At 29.3% G+C, this 22,131-nt stretch overlaps 1 protein-coding gene across 1 annotated transcript in view; it reads left to right on the forward strand.

Annotated features, from left to right (window-relative positions):
- Positions 1-2,455: 2,455 nt before the first annotated feature.
- LOC140044159 (uncharacterized) overlaps positions 2,456-22,131 on the forward strand; it is a 40,839-nt gene continuing 21,163 nt past the window's right edge. Inside the window, exons 1-4 of the mRNA XM_072088637.1 lie at positions 2,456-2,473; positions 2,819-2,917; positions 11,561-11,659; positions 18,797-18,895. Of these exons, the coding sequence (XP_071944738.1) occupies positions 2,456-2,473; positions 2,819-2,917; positions 11,561-11,659; positions 18,797-18,895 (315 nt within the window). The remainder of the gene's footprint in view (positions 2,474-2,818; positions 2,918-11,560; positions 11,660-18,796; positions 18,896-22,131) is intronic.

The raw sequence follows: 22,131 nt of genomic DNA on the forward strand, positions 1-22,131 counted from the left end.
AGTTTTGCTTATTATTAGTCTGTGAATCTTTTTAGTTTCTTTGTAAAAATAGTTATTTCTTGTTTATATTGTTTTAAAAGTATTTGTACTAAAAAAATATTAGTTTAATATGTAGTATTTTTAATGATTTAATTAACACAGTAGGCTGTGAATCATTTTAGTTGTATGCCTAATTACTGTAATAATATCACAAATTGTTCAATATTATCTTATAGTTTAAAAAGTATACTAAAATTTAAGAAATTAAGACTCTTTGTACACATTTTGTAGATCATTGATTTTTTATACCATTGCCACCGCATTTTCGTTCTTTGAAATACCCATGTTTATACTGTTATATACATTAATATTTTTCTTTTTTAGTAAGTGCCCTCTATGTTTTGATATTTTCCAAAAATGTTATAGTGCATGCTATTAGTGTGGACATACTATCATAAAACCTCAATATTTCATTTGTTCAAGTTGAGATGTCATACTTTAATTCATCGTTCACATCAGCAGTTGGTTGAATGTAATGTTTAAATATTATCTACTCAACAAAAATATGTTCCATTTGTATAATGTACAGTAAGCATTAATAAACTTTACATTATTTTTTCTTTGCGTATCTAAATACCCTATAAAGTATGAATACACATGTGGTTGATAACCATAATAAAATAAAATATAGATAAATTGGCCAGACAAATTGGTACGCATACTGGCCCACATCTTTCTGTTTCACTACATTATACTGGTACTGCCAGTAACTGCTGCTGCTAATAACTTGATCAATTCCAATAATTCAGACAACAATGAATACAAAAAAAAATTTCTTTTACCATAAAAAAGACTTTCTGAGATAACAGTTTTAATTATTGTTCTTTCTTCATTAAATGATATTTTCTAAATTGATATTCTATTTAATAATTTAAGAAATAAAGATTTATTATCAATTATTTTTGTTTAAAAATCAGTTGTAAACATTTTGTGTAACATAAATATAGTTTGAATTACTATAGACAATAGTACTATGCATATTCTGAGTGGCATTACTCCCTAAGGTTGGAGTGACCCACTCATACCCACAAACATTTCAGTGAACAAAACATATATAATTTTCCATGAGCCTTCATCGTACAACAGCCGCCGACAAACGTACTCACTAATCAAACAATTCCTCATCTATACACACCCCATTCGGCAAAAATATTTGAACATTATTGGTATACCTGATAGTATTATACTCGACCTCTACGTTGAAAGCTGCATAGATATCTCATAGACTCTCTGTGTACATACTCAGTTTGAGTTTACAAATTATCATTTAGAATTATCATCCCAGACTTGCTTTGAGGTATCCACATGCCCAGTCCATGGAGGTAAAAAATATTTTTTTTTTTACCTCCATTTCTTCTCCATGTTTCCAAATACACATTTTTCAGCCTTAGTAAACATTAAACATTTTTTTCCGCCTTAGTAAAAACTATAAGCTTTCCCATGGTAAATGTTTCCCAATACTTTCGTCCTTTTGAATATAACTGCCTAAAGGTGTGGCGCGAAAATTATTGTTTACTTTTTGAAAATTAACTTTTTCATTTATTTCATTTACTGAAGTATAAAAAATGATGATGGGATAAGCATATAATTATGGAACATACAGCACTTTATTTGTTTATTGGTATACTCCTGGTGAGCATGGTCTACTATGAAAGTTTTAGCCTCAGTGAATATTATTCACATCCTATACACAATGTATATCATTCCACTGTTTGTATTCAGTGTTCATTAAAATAATATATTAATATTTATTAGCTTGTTATAAAATCATTAGTTGTAGGATTTATATAGATACTTTTTAGTTCAATCTGTTTTAAATGTCGGTATATATACATGTGAATAAATAATGTTTATTTCTTTGTTATAATTACTGTATAATGATTTATTTCCAGTGATTTTTTTTATATCTTTGAATTAAAAAGAATAACAATTTTTATGAATTTGTTTTAATATAAATTTTATTAATTTTTTGTAAGTCAATTCAATAAGTATATAATATAACACAAATAATAAAGATCTTAAATTCTATTAAACTGTATAAATGTTAAGTTTGCATTTCTTATGTACTGTATTGATTTTCAGATTCAATATTTTTCACATTGATATGATTTGTCACCCATTTTTATTCTCTGACAGGCTTGAGCTATCCAGGGAGGTATAAAAATGGTCATGGTGTTTCTATAACCTGTCCATTTGATCTAACAACTTTAAAAAATGAAACAAATATGGTTCAAAAAGATGTCTACAATTAAATTGTCCATCTTCTTTTTTATCAGTTTCAATTCAAGATTAACATTGTTACAATCAATATTTAGACTAATATGCTACACTTGCTAGAACTTGCTAAACTCAACCACCACACCATAGAGCAATGAACTATTTCTTTGCTCAATTAACATAATGAAGTTACTTAAACATGCCCCTGAAAGTAAAAGTTTGTATGCCAAACCTTAGATAATTTAATATTTAAAAAAATTTATATAAATAAAACTAAAATGTGATTGATAATTTAAATACCAGCAACAACATTTTGACATTAAAATTGAAATAATACAAAATTGTATAAAAGTATATAACATAATTATCATATTAATAAAAAATTGTATACAAAAGTAGAAATCAAATTCAGAAAACTAATTTGACTTGGTTCATTGCGTATGATTATGCAGTAAATAGTTGCAAATTGATTTTTGTAAAGTAACCCTCTGTATAAATTACATAACAAATGAATATGTGTACTGTAAGATATAACCAATATTGTATGTATTTCATATTATAGAATGGTTCGACAGCTTTGCATTATGCAGCAGCCTCTGGAGAAACAGACTGTTGCAGCCTGCTGGTGAATGCAGGAGCAGGTGTCAATGTATCAAACAAAGTAAGTCATCTTCATTATTATTCATTGTCATTTTTAAATATATAACATTTTATATTTTAAACATAATGATATTTTGGGTAATAATATTTAATGTATAAAACTTCATTGATGCTGAAATTGGCATAATTTGAAGTTATTCAATATATTTTTTTTTTTATATTTAGTCATAAAAATTGCTATGACACTACATTAACATTTTGTCATGTATTTCCATTGAACAATTAAAACAATGAAAATGATAGTGTCAATTTTACTTAACTAAACTACAGCAACATTCTATATGCACAATTGCAATATATCATCCTTATTCCAGTGTTGATATACAGTAATTTAAACAGTATTATGAACACTACAACTTCACAAAATTTCAATTTTTCTTTAGATCATTATGATTTTGTATATCTTAAAAGTTCATTTTTTAACAATATTTTTTAATAACTTTTGAAACACTATGATTCTACCTATATATCACATAGAGGTACAAATGATCAAAGATGCTAGTTGATAGACATATAGACTGTATTCATTTACTTTATAATTATCATCATACTCATTTGCCATACTCTCCTTTATTCCTTTCAACAACATCACCACCAACTCCAACCACCTACTGGTTTTAGTCACCAAGGATGATGATGCAGAATTTGGTTGAGCGCCAAAGTGATCTTTTATTACACACCCACATTATAGTTCTTTTTTATTAGGTTGTAATTAATTATTTTTTCCATACAATATAAGATACAGTATATCTGCCACTTATCTTTTATCTATCTTTATTTATTCTTTCTTTATACTCAGAATAACTTTTTTTAAATGACACATCTAAAAACAACAATAAAACTGAAATAGTGGTACAAATATAATTTGTTTATTTACCGTACCTAGGTTTTAACAAATCACCTTACATAATAATTACAGTATCAAACCACCATTACAATGTCATAAAAAATGTGTAAAAATAAACAAATCATCATTAGCATAACTAGGTGCAATATTTTTAGTCTATTGAAAAAAATGTTTCTTTCTTAAACATTTATTTAAATATACATACATGTCACATAGTAAATTATAGTTAACAAAAAATAGTGACATTGTTTAACACTAAATAACTAAGAAACACAAGAAACCTGAACTAGACTTAAATGTTCATACAAACATGTAACAATTTCAGAGTGTATCCAACATTTAACATTATGAAATATTTTAGACCACTGACAATGATGATCACCAGTGCTTTGCAAAGTCTGCAGTTTCTGTAATTATTCATTCATATTTATCTCCATCATCCAACATTATCAAACAAAACTGTTTTGAGGATAAGCATAGCTATATGTAAGGTTCAACTTTAATAATTTTACAAAGTTTTACACACAACACAAATAAGTAAAGCTTTCCCAGTTTATTCAAAGTATACATTTAACAATACATAATATTTAATTCTACTGATACTGTACAAGCAATGCTAAATACTACTAAAGCTTAATAATAAACTACATTTGGCCTCTTGGGGCTACCACTCATATGATATCGCTGTATTAAAGGTCCAGTGTGTTGTCACAGGAGCCAGTAAATCAAATGGTTGTTATTAAGTATATCGGAAGGATGTAAGTGACATCCGTTAGGTAAATTGTGGAATTTGGGGGAAAAATAATTCCCCAGAATTATACCAGCCAAATGAGCGAATAGCATGAGTAACATATGAGTTAGCGCCTGTGTTGAAGTTAGGTGTTGGATGATGGCGGGGGATGGCTGGGTGGGAAGATTGAAAAGTTTGTACAACTATTAAACGGCTAATTTAACAATGAAGTCTGCTATTATGCATCTTAGTAAACAACTAAAATACCCATTGGTTGCCAATTAGAAATTAGCCTATCCTACATTTTGTGGTTCCACTATTAGATATACCCGTTGGTCTATAGAAATACATTGTCAATTACTGTGGTTGGAACTTTAATTACCTGTAGAAACAATATACCATTCATCCTAACACTTCTGTAACTCTGAAATCTACCCACATTATATACCACATCCTTAGTTAAAAAGAAAGTACTTGTGCTGTGTATAAACTATAATTTATTACTTTAAATTTCCTTTAACATTTTCTAACATTAATGTTAAAATATTACTTTTAAAAGAACTTATATAGACAAATTTCAAATTTCAGTACAAGCTATTTAACTATTTAAAAAATAAATATGCCAAGTTATATTTTAATCAATGGATGTAAATGACTTTGCATTATATAAATGTATTACAATTGTTTATAAACTCTTCATTTTTGTAGCACAACTAATATTTGTTTCCTTGTTTCAGTTGGATGGTCCTACCTTTTCAATAGAATTACATTCATTTTCACAGAGTAAATTAAAATTTATCTCCTTTAAAATTAAATTCAATAAACTTTATCCCATAACAATTTTCCTATGAATAAATAGATGGAATTATTCTTAGTTTATTGATTTGATTCAAACCAATTTCATACACATTTACACATCCAGCAATATTTTGTTCATTTTACTACTATTATACAATTCATTTATTAGCTTTGTTATGGGTTTAACAAGCTAAATTCTGTCTGTCATATAATATAATAGTCAAAGGCAAAAAATGTCTTAATAGGCAAACAATTTCTATTAATCATACATCCTAATAATCTATCCATAATTGTTTCATAATATCACATAATAATTTTGATTTTTATTGTGCTACAGTACAATAAAGTTCAAATTACACAGTAAAATCTCTATTCTTTTGTACATAAATGATAGAGAGGCACTTTAAACAAAAATTGGAAAAATAAACGGTGTTGTAAAGAATATTATCAGATGACTATAATATAGATAATATAACGTTACGTTTCTGGTGTTTTTATGGTCAAATTTTTATTTTTGTTTTATTGTTTATTGTGGCTAGAACTACACTGTTTCCTTCGCTAGGCTGATCCTAATGCTAATCCTAATGCCCCTAATGTTCACATGATTATCATGGAACGATATGTCCCCCACCTTCAAATGAATAACCTTATTTTTTCTCATAAAACCAAATAAAGAAAGCACTAGATCAAGCATTTAGTAAAAATTTTATACCTGCATTTTCTTACGCACAACGCCTTTGCACCTACGCTTAGCACCTTCCAATATCATGTGCAATTACACTTGAGTTATTGTCTTATTCTTCTAGACTGCAATCATGTTCCCATTTAATACTGAAATATGGAGATTCAATCCTGGAATAGCACCATTCACCATCACAACCAAATACGACTTAGCATTTGTTCAACATTATCGACTCCATAACTCAATTAACCATTTAGTAGGTAGCCTAACCAATACGGTTCCTGCCACAATCATCCAGTTTATGGGCGCTTGGTCTGTGGCTGTAGCCATTCAGTTTTCCTTAGTCATTTGACTTAACCATTCCCAATTGGCAATTGGTAAGCGTCTATACGCAAACAACACTGAGCTACTAAACCGAGGAATCTTAAAATTATCAAAAGTGAGTTGACCCCAAATGGCATTCCAAATAATAGAAAAATTTCATTCATAAAAATCTATCTCCCTGCTGAGCAGATCAGCCTCCCAATTGCGCTCTCTATACACCCATTGGACGTCTCTGAATAAATTTTTTCGCAAAGCTCTAAAGCCAACTGATTCAAGTCTTCATGCATGCTACCTTTCCTACAAATTGAAACAACACCTCTGTTGTCTGTAATTATTTTAATTTGTTTCTCTTTTAAGTTAGGAGCAAATGCTTGCAATGCCAATAACACACCTTTCAGTTCTCTCCACGTACAGCTTCTGACTGACTCATGCTGATTCCAGCCGAGACAAACTGCAAACGGTCATAGACCTCGCTCCACAATTCACTCCACTAGCGTCAGTAAATGTAATTGAATAATCAAAAAAATATTTTGCTTCCAGAAAAATATCTCCTCAATAACTAGACCCCCACTCGCTGTAGTAATAAAATGCCACAACTTGAGAAAGGGAAATTATCTTCCCCACTAGCCTCACTAAATCTCTGGACCTATATAGTGAGGGAAACCCTGATTGACCTCTAATAAACCCAAACCAGCCATAGCCAGGTTACAACCGGACTTAGATCCTATATTGATTTTTTGACGTTTTAACAATGTTAGAGACTTTAGTACATGCGGCATGGGAACCTCTCTTACCAACCATCGTCCAAAAATACTAGGATCCAATACTTCACTAATAGGTGAAGAACCTTTATAAAATCCTTGAATACGATAAATGGTTGAATCAAGACTATTCCACTTATATTTGGGGTAAAACATTATTTTTTTGTTTAAAATAATTGCCAAACTCTGCAATCCTCCAAAAACATAGTAAACCTCATTTAACCAACATAAAAGTGATTGAATCAGTAGTGCAAACTCACTTGGTTTGTCAATTAAAAAAAAACAATTTAAATATATTTTTTGTTTAACTAATTATTTTGCCATAAAGCATTATTGTTTGGTTTAAAAAAACAATTGCTAAACCTTCACTCTTGGATTAAACGGGACGTAATTACCAGCCCAAACAATGTTACAGTACTGTATAATTAAAACATTTTATTTTAATTTCTTTAGAATACTAATATATTTAGATATTTTATTTGATAAAAATTGTTGGCAGCCAATAATCCAATTAAAGACCAAGGAATGATACTTCACTTACTAATTTTCCATCAAAAAAAATATAACAATTGTTGTGTGTAAGTTTATATCTAATACAATTTGTTTTAACCGTATTAATTAATAATTGGTTTGTAGTGAACCATTCACTAGCTTACTTAACTCTAAACTTAGTAAAAAGTTCAACAAGAAATCAATATTGTTATTAAAATAAAATAAAGTTGTATTGTATCATCTGCATAAAAAAGGTTGTCTGGAAGATTTACTAATTATTAATTTGAAATAATGGTTTCGGTCTGTAAAATAGCTTTAAACCAATCTAAGAAAAATACCATAGCGAAACAACTTGAAAATATCATGGTTAACAACATCAAAATGTTTTGATAAATCTAGAAAAGTACTTCATAAAATTAATTGTTTTCAAATGCAGTATTAACAGAATTAGTGAGTTCAAGAAAAGCATGACAAAAGTGGTATTGTATGCATACATTTTTCATTATTTTTTGAAAAATGGGTAAAATTAAGATTGGTATAAAACTATCCGTTTTTAAATACAGGATTTACTTTTAATATGATTAAGTCATGATATTATTTTATGCTCACAAAACTGAATTCAGAAAAACATCAAACATATATTTATAAATAAAATTGAAAAAAAAATGAATTAGTAGTTTCTATAATTATAAATTGCTTAAAAAAATAATTTGGGATTTACACTACCCATCTGAATATCATACACCTTAATCTGAATACCTTATCAACATGAATCAGAACATTTTTATATTGTCCTTTATTAATAATTATAATATTGACAACCATTCTGATGTTTGTTCATGGTTGTGCAGAGCCATGATAAATACAATTGTCACAGCTTGAATAAGGTGACAGGGAGAAAATTAAATGAAAACTTTTCTCAATAATATTTCTCTGCTCAAATGCTGGATTGTAATGAGTTTTTAATAGTAAATGTGTCCATATAATTTATTTTTTTGTTAAGTAGCTGGTCTTTTACAACACTGATGTTTAATGTGAAATGGTTAAATGTATTCAAAGTGAGATCTGACAATGCAAATTATCTTAATTAAAATCATTTATATTAAAAACTTTCAATTGTATTTATATTATATTTTATTAATTTTAAGTGCTGTTTTTAAAATACAATTGCAGTCTACCAAATCATGGAGCTATAAAGCTCAATGAGACTAAACACTATTAACTTGTGATGTACACAGCCTATTTAATACTTAGTTGAAATGCCATTATTAGACATTTTTAATCATTGATTTATTTAGAGAAGTTAATAAAACTTCACCAGAAGTTTTAGAATGGTCATATCAGTTGTTTTGATTATTTATACTACTATAACAATATGTTCACATTTTGTAGTAATACACTACCAACATGTATAGATAGTATTTACAATACCCATCTGAATAATTATACTACACCTTAATCTGAATACCTTATCCAATCTGAATACAGTGTTTAAACAGCGAATACTGTTTTGTAATTAATTCATTCCATAAGACCATAATTTAACATCAAATAAATAGTCATAAAATTAAATCTTCTTTATTTTAATATATTCCTCTTTTTGTTTTCTTTTGAAAAAGATTTTAATACACCAAAAAAAACAACACAAATATAAACATCTACCCTGTATACACATCGGGTCAGATCATTTTTCTATTTGACCTATTCGCTTCCCTTCAATATCTACATCCGTCACTAGGACAGAATAATCTGGATTTTTTTGTTTTACATTAATCCAAGTTAATCAACTACCACACTCATTTATTTCAAATAATAACATTTTTTAGCATAATTATTTTTTTTGTTAAATGACTGCATAATTAGTTATCCACACCTTGGCGGATAACTCCTTGTGATTGTATAAAATCATCATCAACTTTTTTTATCTGTATTATTCTTCTTTCATTCCATATTTCATAACTTTGTAAAGTTTTGTGCACCTCCTACTTTTTAAAAACGTCAGAGTTGCACAACATGACTTTCGCACGATTTTATGAATTTAAATGATTGATCATAGATTAAAAACCAAACGTCATTTTGTATTGACACTTTTTAAATTTAAGTCATATCAAGAGTAACTTTCTGTGGATTGAAAATGCCATGCTTCACACAAAGTTACGCGCACAAGATTTTTTCTTATAACCAACACCTGCAATTGCTGTAACTAATAATGCGTATTTTCATTATAAGCCTTAAAAGAATTGAAAAGTCAATTAAACCATATCAAATTTTAGTTTAATGATTTTACTGATTTTGATTTTAAATGTATTATGGCTACCCTTACAGTACATGATGGCATTGTTAACCCTATTTCACATTGACCATTCTTATTATTTTAAATGCATAATTATGGCTACTCATACATGCTGATTGCATTCTTAACCCTATTTCACATTGACTATTCTTTTTATTGTACAAGTTACTAAATGTTTTAGTTTACTTAATTCACTTCCCACAACCTTAATCAATAATCACCTTGACAAATTTCAATATAAATTTACCTCCTGGTTCATCCTGTTTTTCATCACTGTTTTCCTCCTTGTACTCTATTTGCACAAACATACTTTGCCTATTATATTATTCTTAATAGTTGTTGTTTACTATGAAAATGAAAGCATTAATTTTGAAAATTTCTGTAATTTCGCGTGGAAGTAATCATATTTATCTTAATTTATGTCATGTTCATCCCACCAAAATCTGATGATGAAAACAGTTACCATGAAATTAGATTCAGGGTTTAACAAAATATATGACATAATCAATTTTAACCGGCTGAAAACATCTATTGAAATCCTCCATACATTATGTAGAAGAGCTAACTATTGCAATATGCTTTATTAGTTGATGCCATTCCAAAAGATTGTAAGTATAATTAAGAATCATAACAACAATATGTCTGTACATATTAAGGATGAATGTATTATAACAAATAACACATAACACATAACAGCAAAATGTATACTCATGCTTTAAATCAAAAGCTATTACTTCTCGTGTTTTAAACAAATGGAATGTTGCTCTCAACGCCCAAAACATAAATCCGATAAAGAAGGTGAAAAATGAAAAAAATATACCATTATAAACCATTACATAAAATTGTTCCAACTAACTTACAGCTGTATCTGGAAATTGAAAAAAATGAATGTTATATAATGTGTTATTGAAAATGAAAAGCATATGTTCTTTTATATTGTATACATAACAAATTATGGAAAAATGTTGATAACATTTTTATAGGAATAGACAATAGCAGAAGTTCATTTAAAGTAGGGCCTACCTCTTTAATGCAGGCTCAGATTGTATACAGTATATACATGTATACAGTGCAATGCCAAGTATCTAATACCTTGCAATTGTATATTCTTTTAACAATCATAAATCATACAGGTTTGATAATGCATTTTTTCTCATATTTTAATAAAATAGGTGTTTATCAAGTCAATACTGTATTCAAATTTAGGAACAGCTTAATCACAAAATAATGGGATAATTGTGCACTTTGTAATATTAATAATTCATTATAATGATGTATTGATACTTTAACACTTCTTTATTGTATCTTGAACTTTGTTGTTATCATTGATACAATAATGCATGAATCAAGTGTCAACAATTATAGAGCATTCATATTAACAGTTAATGTTGACTGATATGATTTTACTGTACCTTTCATCTCATCTTGAAAATTAAAAAAGTAAATAAAAATTAATCAAATATTAAAAATAATACAAATATAAATAAGGCTGATATTGATGATATTGATTGCAATTTGCCTAATGAGGTTTGATGATTAAAATGAGAAGGGTGAATTTTCAATACAAGATGTAGGCCTACTGTAAGTAATAATAACCTGTCATTCTTTTAAAATACAAAATAAATTGGCAAATTGATGGTAAATGCCACTTAAAAGAGTTTATATGAAAGTATTTGTATGAAAAAATTGAATTATCATATGCATTTATTATTTTTAGTATGGAAGCACACCTCTGATTAAAGCTGCATATAAAGGTTTTCATGAAGTCTGCTTGGTCCTTCTCAATAAGGGAGCTGATGTAAATCACCAAAACGAGGTACTTTCACACATTGTATTTTAAACATTTTTAAATATAGGTGGCCAGTACAATTAAATTAATAATTTATGTTTTGTCATTGATACTGTGATTGTAGGATAATTCAAAGTTAGTACTAGTTCAAAATCTAGACTATTAGTATATTTAAATTTGTTTGAAAATGTATACCACAAATATTTTTTGACATGTGCACAACAAATAGTTTGTTTATTTTGCTTTGTTATCCTATTTTGTAAAGAAATTAATCAGAGCCTTATCATTAAAAGTTTATATTATTTATGCAGTATGTTTATTATTTACATATTTCTTGGTAGCAGAAATGAAGCTCACCTTATTCTGTCATGTACGATCCTCATAGGGGTTTGAATTCAGTACAGTACATTGCATTTCATATGCCATTTCTTATACCTTACTGTACTGTATATTTCTCCCCCTTGACCATAACACATCTTTAAAACTCAATTTAAGAAAAAAATTTTGCTGTCTAGCTAGATAATTCTGAAGAATATTATTAGCCTAGACAAAGAGCGCACAGGAGAAATATTTGAATACTCATTTAACCAAGCGATTCCTATACTGTAATTTGAAAACAGTCCTGATAGTCTCTCCAAAACATTGGAGAATTTGTGTGTTTGAAAACTACTGAAAAGATGTTCAATTGCATTTTTTGATGACTATAAACCCTGCAACCAGTGCATCAGCAGAGCGAGAAAATTTAGCTCTAGAGACTGTAAAAAATTTTCTTTGAGGTACCATAATGGAAGATCGACTAAATGCATTGTTATTGATGTTTGTTCATCAGGACATTAAACTTAATTACGATGTCATTTAAGTATGTGAATATGTATCCCCGTTGGATGAAGTATGTAGGCCTATTTTTATTTATTAAATTTACAGCATTATTATTACATGTTATTGTTAAGATAATAAAATTAATAAGCAGTATAGAGATTCAGCCACTGATTACCACAGCATTGTCATTTTTTAGTAATTTTCCTTTTGACCTTTTTTTAAATAAGATATAGGCCTATAGCCCTAAAATCCTAAAACACGCTCTTTCACTATGTATATTATTTAACATAACTAGGGCAATATGATAAATTTGAAGTCGTGTCATTTTTTTAAAATAGTTAATAGGCAGCTTTCGAAACACACGACGCAGCGATTATCGAGATAAAAAAGACTGAAATCCTACTGCGCATGCGAGAGCAAAGCCAGTTTGTTCGGCCTTCTCATCATGAGATGGGATTCGGCTGATTTGGCATATGCGTGGAAGACATGACTTGTACTACTGATTGTATTTTATTTAGAAAGATATTTAAGAACTGTTGTGTGATGACAATGTGTTAAATTAGGCCTATAGACCCTAGTAGGGAAATGCGATCATCATCATGAATCATGGTGATAAGGATGGCGATGGCAGGTGTTTTAGTATTAGCGATCATGTGACAATGACCTGATCGCGTTCTTATAAAATTGAAACAGTTTATAATTCGTGATGCGAAAGGCATTCAACGGTATCCATGGTTGACTGACTTCCGCGTCTCGCGTCGCCACTTTGAAAGCTCACTGTTATTGCCATACCGGAAGTACCTTTATCAGGGAATTCCCCCTGATGGTCACATTGAACGTGTGTTTACCAGCGGAATAAGAAGACTACGATCTTTTTACCAATTTTTAACACACTATGGGAGTGTCATTTCAGACCAACTATAGGTGCCATTTATCATAAATTTTACGTGCGGGAATACCATTTCTAACCGTCTAGGGGTGTCATTTAACAAAATTTGCTTCACCACAGGTCCCACCTGTGCCTCATGTACTTGGTGACTGGTTGCGTCCCCTCTCCCCTTTACTAGAAGGCTGGATCCGCCCTTGTTTATGATGAGCAACAATGCCTGTTTTCTGTGTGGTGTAATTAAAAAGAAGTAAATATGATTGCAACTTCATTCTCCTTGTACCTCATTTTACACCCATTGAAAATAAATTACATAAATGAATAATTAAATATGAAAATGAATAATTATAAACATAATGTAAGTCCATCATGTACTTCATATTTCATATCATAAAACGCTTCCACAGGCACTAATAATAGAATTAGAAGCCAGGCATATACAGTAGGCACATTGGTGGGCTAGTTTGTCCTGTCACATCTGGACCGAATCGTCCTGAATTCAACTAGTTATAGTAGCCTAGGCAGTAAGTAACGTAATGCTAAACATAACCTAGTGTTAATTACATGCATTAGGTGTTTCAAGCTTATCTTTGGCAAGATCGGCGTACATGAGTTAGAAACATGAACAAACCATACTTACCACCGATTCGAAGTTTGAAATGTGCGCTGAGCACATGCTATCTCTCAATATTTGCTAGCGATGACTTCTTAAGTGATTTGATTGTTACGCAAGATTTATCGAATGCAGCATTTGACAATTTGCAAATAAATTGGTCTAAAAACACATTTTTCGTAAAAATGTGCCGTTCTAACATCGATTAATAAATAAAAGGAACTAAAAGGTGTCCCAGCTCTAACGGCGCTAGCGGTTTTATTATATTAGGAGAAGATAGAGTAAATAGGCTTAATTGGTTATTGATTAGGCCAAATAAAACCTCCTTTTTAAAAAACTTTTTTTTGTAAAGTTGCCCAAGAAACACCACTGAGAAGATCATTTTTTACTTTTATAACTTAATTGCTAAATTGTGTGTGCGGCCAAATATTATTTGAAAGGTATTAAATTTCTAGACTGGTATTTTGTTTGGATATCATAGATGAAACTACCCCTACAGCATCGCAAAGAAGAATAATAATAGTTCTGAAGACTTTTTTTGTAATTATGATTTTATATCATTAAGTATGTCACGGCAACATTGCCAGTGGGTTTGGTGTGTTGTGGAGGGTGGACTCAAGACAAGAATAATATACATATAAAACACAAAATATTATATGTCCAGATTATCTACAGGTGAATTATCTTCATGAGTCCATTTCCAATTTTACGTCGAAATACAGTACTCTTTGTTCATGTCACTCCCATATTTCCACTCCATCTTATCCATAATTTCTTCGGTGATTTCTCTGATGTTTTCTAAGCTTAATCTAATTAATTTGGCACTTCTCTATTCTCAAGTGGCACTGTAACACAGACAAATATTACCGTAGTATACAGTTCATTTACGGTACCCTATAACATTCATTAGACCAACAATCTATTTTATAAATATAACTATTCTACTTACAATGCAGCCTCGTACGCAAATCCCAATTTCATTGTCGTATGATGACAATGCTCACTCGCTCCCCGTTGTCTACAAAAAGACTGTATGCGCTACTCCGCAGTCTACACAAAACATCGTTATTCAAATAATTTGCTCATTACAATACCATAATTATAGTGATCACCTGTTGGATTATTATTATTTTGTGACAAAGTAGTCAAACTTTGAAAAGCATATTTCACAGTTTAAACTTTTTAATCAAAAATACTATGTAGAAATGTTGTCATCAGTGACTTAACTATCAATACTGTGCAACTCCTTTTCATAACTTTCTCAGTTGGGTTCACTTCCAGGATTCAACATTTTTTTAAATTACTACTTTTCTGAAATATGGTGAGGGACCTAAATGATGTATCTCTACAAAACATTAAAGACCCCCACCCTGCATTGAGTAACTCTTTTAGAACAATTCTGTCCTTAACATTTTATAGTATGCAAATACAGGTTCCTGGCAAACCAGCATAAAAGTGGACGTAGTTGTGCAAACATTAAGGAGGTTTCGCAACACGGTTATGTCACACAAAATTATTCGTTTTCATAAGCCAGTACAAATCTGTTTCGCATGGCAACAAAATATTGAGGGCGCCATCCAAAATCTGACTGCTGTAAATTTGAACGAAATGCAGGTACATGTTTCAATGGTTGCCTATAGGCCTAGTGTAGCGAGAGAGGACTTTAAAAACTGCTATTTATCAAAATTGACTTGGCATTTTTACTAAATTACTTTCAATAAATTATCTATAATTATATTATAATCATGAATCATTTTTTATTCAATGCAAAGCGTGCAAAATAGATAAAAAACTATGACTGATGATTTTAAGCTATACTCGTTTTTTAGTTACGAATATGACTGGTGATATTCGTCAACACAAATACACTTTACGAATATCAGCTCAAAAGTTTAACAAATGTATGACCTATCCGTTTTCGTTATCGTATTCGTAAGGTTGCGAAACCTCCATATTATTGGTGCCATCATATATCAACATCTTTATAGGCTATGTAGAATCTGTAGCAAGCATCGATATGGCTTTTAATCCAATACTATAAAATGAAAATAGAGAATATTTAATATTCTTAATGAATCACAGGATCAAGTGTAAAATTGTATTCAGAGATTTATGGAAAATTATGGTTTCAATTAATGTTTACCCAATTTGTAATAATAACGCTATTAAACAAAATAGGGTGAAGTTTGAACAACTTAGTGTATAAGTCCTTTTTATACTGTATTCTAATTGATACTATTGTACCACGTCACAATGTTAGCAAACTCCCTGCTTTGTAGCCATACTACAGTTTTTTCATGAACATTTTCTGATTTTTGTAATACCAATATAAACATGGTCAATTTATTTCATCTAATAGAGATCAATGAAAAAATTAAATAGAGATGTAAAACAACAGATGATCACATTTGTTGATTTTTTATTGTCTGCTTTACGGCATATTTAACTGTCTACTGACTGCATATTTAAACATTGATGATTGTTAGAATTCAAATTATTTTGCACTCAGATCTTTAAATCACTGGTGCTTAACTTGTACATATACCTAACAGTGGAAACAGGATGCTAATTTGTCAACTTATATTATCTCTAAAATACTTTGATAACAAGTAGTATATCAACACTGAAATATTATGAAGAGGGAAGCTTGAATCATTCCAAAATAGGGATAGGCTGCTGTGTAGTGTTCATATGACATGTTCAGTTTTGAAATTCACTAGTAAATAATAAAACCTTACTTTCTGTCTATAATAGCATTACTCGTAATCATCATTAGCAAGTAAGGAGAAAAGAGGGACTTACACCTTCATTTTAAAATTAGTTTGTCATATATCTATATATATACAGCCATGAAAAATAGGAATACCAATACCCAAAAATACAACAAGATGGGATTTGTAATTTAATGAATATTTGTTTTTGGTTATGCATTTTGTTTAATACAATTCAATACCCACATTCTGGATTTCTGTAGTACATTTATCTTTTCAGTTCATATTTTATGCATACAAAATTGAGAACCACCAATTCATCACCATTTCCACTTACATTAAAGCAATAATTAGTATTATAGTATTTTGTTATGATGAACTATTATAATTTTATTTAAAGCAATTTCAGATAAAAGCTCTGCATAGAAATCTTTTGAATTGCAATAAATAAACACATGACCTTTTTCTACGACAATTAAAAAAAGCATTATAGTGAACAAAAACTATGATTGTATTGTTTTTCTTGAAAAATCAGTAGATCAGAAATATTTAAAAAACAATAATTAAAATAAAGTTGCAACAATTTGAATATCATTTATTAGTATAGGAATGTACAAAAGCCCTAAACTCATACTTACAGTGAGAGCTCACACATTTCATTTTACATACACATGCACTTGAAAATGAAAGTTACACAATGATGGCACATTATCATCAAAACAAATGTAAATGTACTTTACATTAATTGTTTCTCCACTTAACTGTTTTCACATATTATCATTTATCATTTATATGGGACTGTTTTGTACTACAATTCTTTATGCTGTTATCAAAATGACTTTATACTATACTGCAATATTTACATTGATATTCTGTTCTGGTAAAGTAGACCCTTCATAGAGGCTTACACTATGTATATCAAGGTCTACTCGCCCTAATTTGGCCAACATTTTCGGCAGTTAGAAATGTATTGGCCACGAAATATTTAATTACATTACTCAAAATTTGCGACACCTTAATTCTGTAGTATTTGTCCATAGTATTTCAAGAACGAATTCTGCTCATTATAATTTTTTTAATTCATTTCCACGTCTGTTCATAACTTGCCTCCAAATGTTAAAGATAGTCTATTTTTTTCCCTTTCTTCATATCATATATTCACTTAAGAAAAACTTGCCTCAAATACCTGTCTGAACTCAATGAAATGTGAAATGTTATTTTAAACTGTTTTTCTGTATTTAAGTTTATTTAATTTTTACACTTTAGGGGGTCAGAGAGTCACTTGATAGTGTTTTGTTTCACTTTTTGACGATCCCGTCTACCCCCTGAAGTGCTCTGTACCTTGTGATTTTTATTATTTATAAAAGACGAAATAAATTAAATGCATAGATTATAAATAATTACAATATTGTTTATCATGTGGATGGACGATTGTGTTTATAACCCTTTGATTAACCCCACACCTCATAGGATACATACAGTACAAAACAATTACCGCCTAGACTCTGCTTCTACAGATCATTTATTGAGACTATTCAGGCCACTGGTTCCTTCTAAGCATGCACAATACAATTGTGTCATCATCTCCATTGAATCCTTTGCTTACAAGTAATCAAAGTGGTGGTGAAGCAGGTTGATTTGACAGGTTTCCGTGTTATTTCATTGCCCCTTGCTTAGTCTCAGTAATATTTATTAGTATGTTAACACAACTTCTGTAACACAAGGCAAACTAGTGCTGGTCTATTGATACTAACACTAAGAAATCTTCTGACAGACCTAGAGCTATAGTTTATATCCATTGTTAATCTAATTTGTTTTAATTCTGAATTGTTTGACTTGGCATAACCATCTGGTATGCAAATAACCATCTGGTATGCAAATAACCATCTGGTATGCAAACACAATAATCAAAGGCAGTGTCCTCATTATCACATTACCTGTACAAATTGTTGTACTTTATTAAAAGGAATTTAAAAGAGAAATAAATGTTACCTTTGAGTTTGATTTTTAAATTACAGTATAACAAAGTTTACTAAAAATAGAGTATGACTCTGAGAATAAGAACATGATATTTGGTATGATAATTATCTATATTATGTGAAATATAATAATCTCTATGTGCTTAATAATTTCAGAATAAAAGAACACCTTTGTCTTATGCTGCCCAATTTGGTCACAGCAGCACATGTATGTGCCTGATTGAGGCAGGAGCAGATGTGAATGTTGCAGACAAGGTAAGTCATGCACACTTGTATTTAAGTGTCTCAAGTAATTGTATAATTTTAACAAAATATTTAACTTTTTTTTCCAATTTAAACATTTTAGATAAATTTTTCATAAAATCTACAAATTGGAGTAGTAAAGATCTTTAATGTAATATTATTGTTATTAAATATAATTGTGGCACATTTTAACAAATTCCCGCATATAATTACTGTAGATAAAACCTGTTTAAATTACATTTGCTCATAAGAGCATTATCGTTCTACGGAATGTGCATTGAAAGCTTTGGTCTTTGCTCTATCGTCCTTCTCTACCCCATCGCTTGTAGTATAATATCACACAACCCGGTCTTTGTTAAATATAAAGGCATCCATGTATTCTAATTCATATTATATTTACCTGTTTCAAATGAAAAAATGGATAAGCTAGATTGTTTTAAATTTAAAGAAATGCAGAGAATAATTTGCAAGCATATAATTATATTTGAACATAATAAACAACTATCTAAAAGGTAGTCTTCTTTATTGTACCTTTTTAATATCCTAGATGTGGGTAAAGTACTTTAGAAGAATCCTTTCTCACTTCTCATCTGTTGTGCTGGCATACATATCTTATTTGTTTTATTCTTTGACTTCATTTATATATTATCTTTCATTTATGTAATTGTGAAACATTCTAAGCATGCCATTATTTTAAAATATTTTCTTATCTTATTTTATGCAATGTTATTATATTCTTCAATTTTCAACAGCAGCTAGCTATTTAAAAAGAAAGAAAGTTGATTGAATATAATTGTATGTAAATTTTTAAGAAAATTCAGTCGATGATCACTGTTTAAAAAAAAAATATAAAATAAGAAATATTTAATGCAGTATTTAAAATGAATTAATGAAAACAATTATGCATTTCTTCAATGGCCGCAAATGGTAACTGTCTGCAGGCATTTTAATTTATTTTAAAGTCAGGTTTTTCAAAATTTACCCAACTTTGTCAATAAAATGATCCAATATTGGGAAATAAGTAAATAATATTCTAATTTTAGCTATTAATTATGTGAAAATTATTAAATTTGAGACCTCTAATCAGTCTCATACTTAGTAGATTTATTAAAACTAAAGACAAGGGTTGACATGATGATTTGTTTGTTGCTAGAGGATAACAGTGTATTACTATCAGCAAGTTAAAAGAAAAAATAATGTTCCTCAAATTTTCTAGACTATAAAACATGTCCTACTATAACAATTTGTCATGATCCATTTTAAATTTGAGTGCTAAATAAAACAATTGTCTGCTAAATCTAAAACTTAGTTTTCTTTATCTTTCTGATTTGACAGTAAAACAAATGTAATGTCATTGCAAACCCTTGTTTATATCACCATGGTTAAGGACAGTTTTAAAGAAAACTGAATAGGCTAAATTGTTTTTGTTATGTTCCATGTCCAGGATTTGAAATTTGTATTTTTTATTTGAGAAATATGTGAAAGATGGTGTTACAGTTCAGTTGTGTTACATACCTTAGAGTGTGTAATAAATGCTTTATTTTTATTTTTTTTATTACCATTAAAATACAATGTAGCTAATAGATTAAAAAGCCATCCATCTCAAAATTTGCTTATAAAGGAAATGTGAAACTAATTATTACATTTTTTCTTTATTTATTTTATCTTTCATATGTTATTACTCTATGATTTATATATACTACAGCTTGTGTATCTGTCAGTGTTCTTTCTTCTTTTTTTAATTAAAAAATGCCCTTTTGCAGCAATGTCAAATGATCAAAGCTAAACATAATTGTAAAAAATAATAATTATTCTTAATTACAAACTTTCTTATTTACAAATGCCGGTAAAATCATAACTAAGTTTGTTTACACTTGATATACTTACTTTCTGCAATGTAAATTATAATATTTTTAAAAAGTACTATGTTATTTCAAAATTACATGGATCAATAAAGTTATTGATTAATCATTAATACTCCTCACACTTTTTTAAAATTTTATTAATCAAATACTGTAATTTAATAATATTGATAATGTGCCAAATTGTTAAGTTAAATTGAGATTTGCTATTCTCTTAAAAACAAAAAACCAATATATTCTTAGGCTAAATCTTACATAATTTATTTTAAATTGTATTTTTAAGTGTATATTGTCATTATTACAGTTATGATCATACTTCAGTTTAAAATAATTTCCATTACACAATTCTATAAGAGAAGGAGCACAATACATGCAATAGCTTTCTTTAACTTACCAGTATTTTCAGTTAATTCATTGCAAATATATCCTGCATTAATATCATTGCAATTATTATACTACTATATAATTTGTATTCAAGCAAATTATGTAGTTAGACAGGGGTAATAATGTCAGCTGCATTACATCAAATCAAGAAATTTTAATACAATTACACTGCTAGAAACAATGGTCAATCCAATTGTGGTCCCAATATGTCCTTCATAAAGAATGGGAAAATAATAATAATAATGGATAAATAAATGACAAATATTGTTTATTATTATTATAACTTTAAAATCATAGCACATGGGCAGTACTCACCAATTTTCATATTTGTTGCTCATACCAAAATGTAAAACCATTAATGCTAGAGAATTTATTTGTTACAGACTTATGGCAAAATCAGCATTGTATTAAACTATCGCATGGAAGTTTTCAAATAATATATACTATGGCCCTGTTTCTTCTGCAAAGAATATACACACTGTATATTATTTTATATGGTATTTTTTGTGGCAGCAGAAATGGGTCTCATAAAAAATATACTGTATAAATATACCGTATAATCTTGATCATTATCGATATCGTTATCTCTGACATTTTATCATACTGTATATTTCTTGCACCTTTCTGCTGCGTCATGAATATACCATCTATATTGTTCACCCATAACACAAGGTTTGTTGAGCATACCCTACTTAGAACAATTACTAAAATGTCACAGTGGACTGAAAATCTTAAGATATTTGCTCTATTTAAATGTGATAGAACCGAGGTTTCAGGGTAATAGGAGATGTGGGGTTTGGTTGTCGTCAAAACAAGTGAATAGTAAGCAGTACAAAACAGCAATGGACAATGACTGAAAGTTCGGTAGACACGGGGTTATCCGGTCCCATATGGGATTTTACGGGATCGAACCATAGCTATCTATTCCTCAATCCATATAATCCCACAAAGTAGTTTTCAAAGGAAACGGGTCACCGAATTATAATTCTAATATATTATTAC

This window comes from Antedon mediterranea, chromosome 3 (genome assembly GCF_964355755.1).
Source record: "Antedon mediterranea chromosome 3, ecAntMedi1.1, whole genome shotgun sequence".
Classification (NCBI taxonomy): domain Eukaryota; kingdom Metazoa; phylum Echinodermata; class Crinoidea; order Comatulida; family Antedonidae; genus Antedon; species Antedon mediterranea.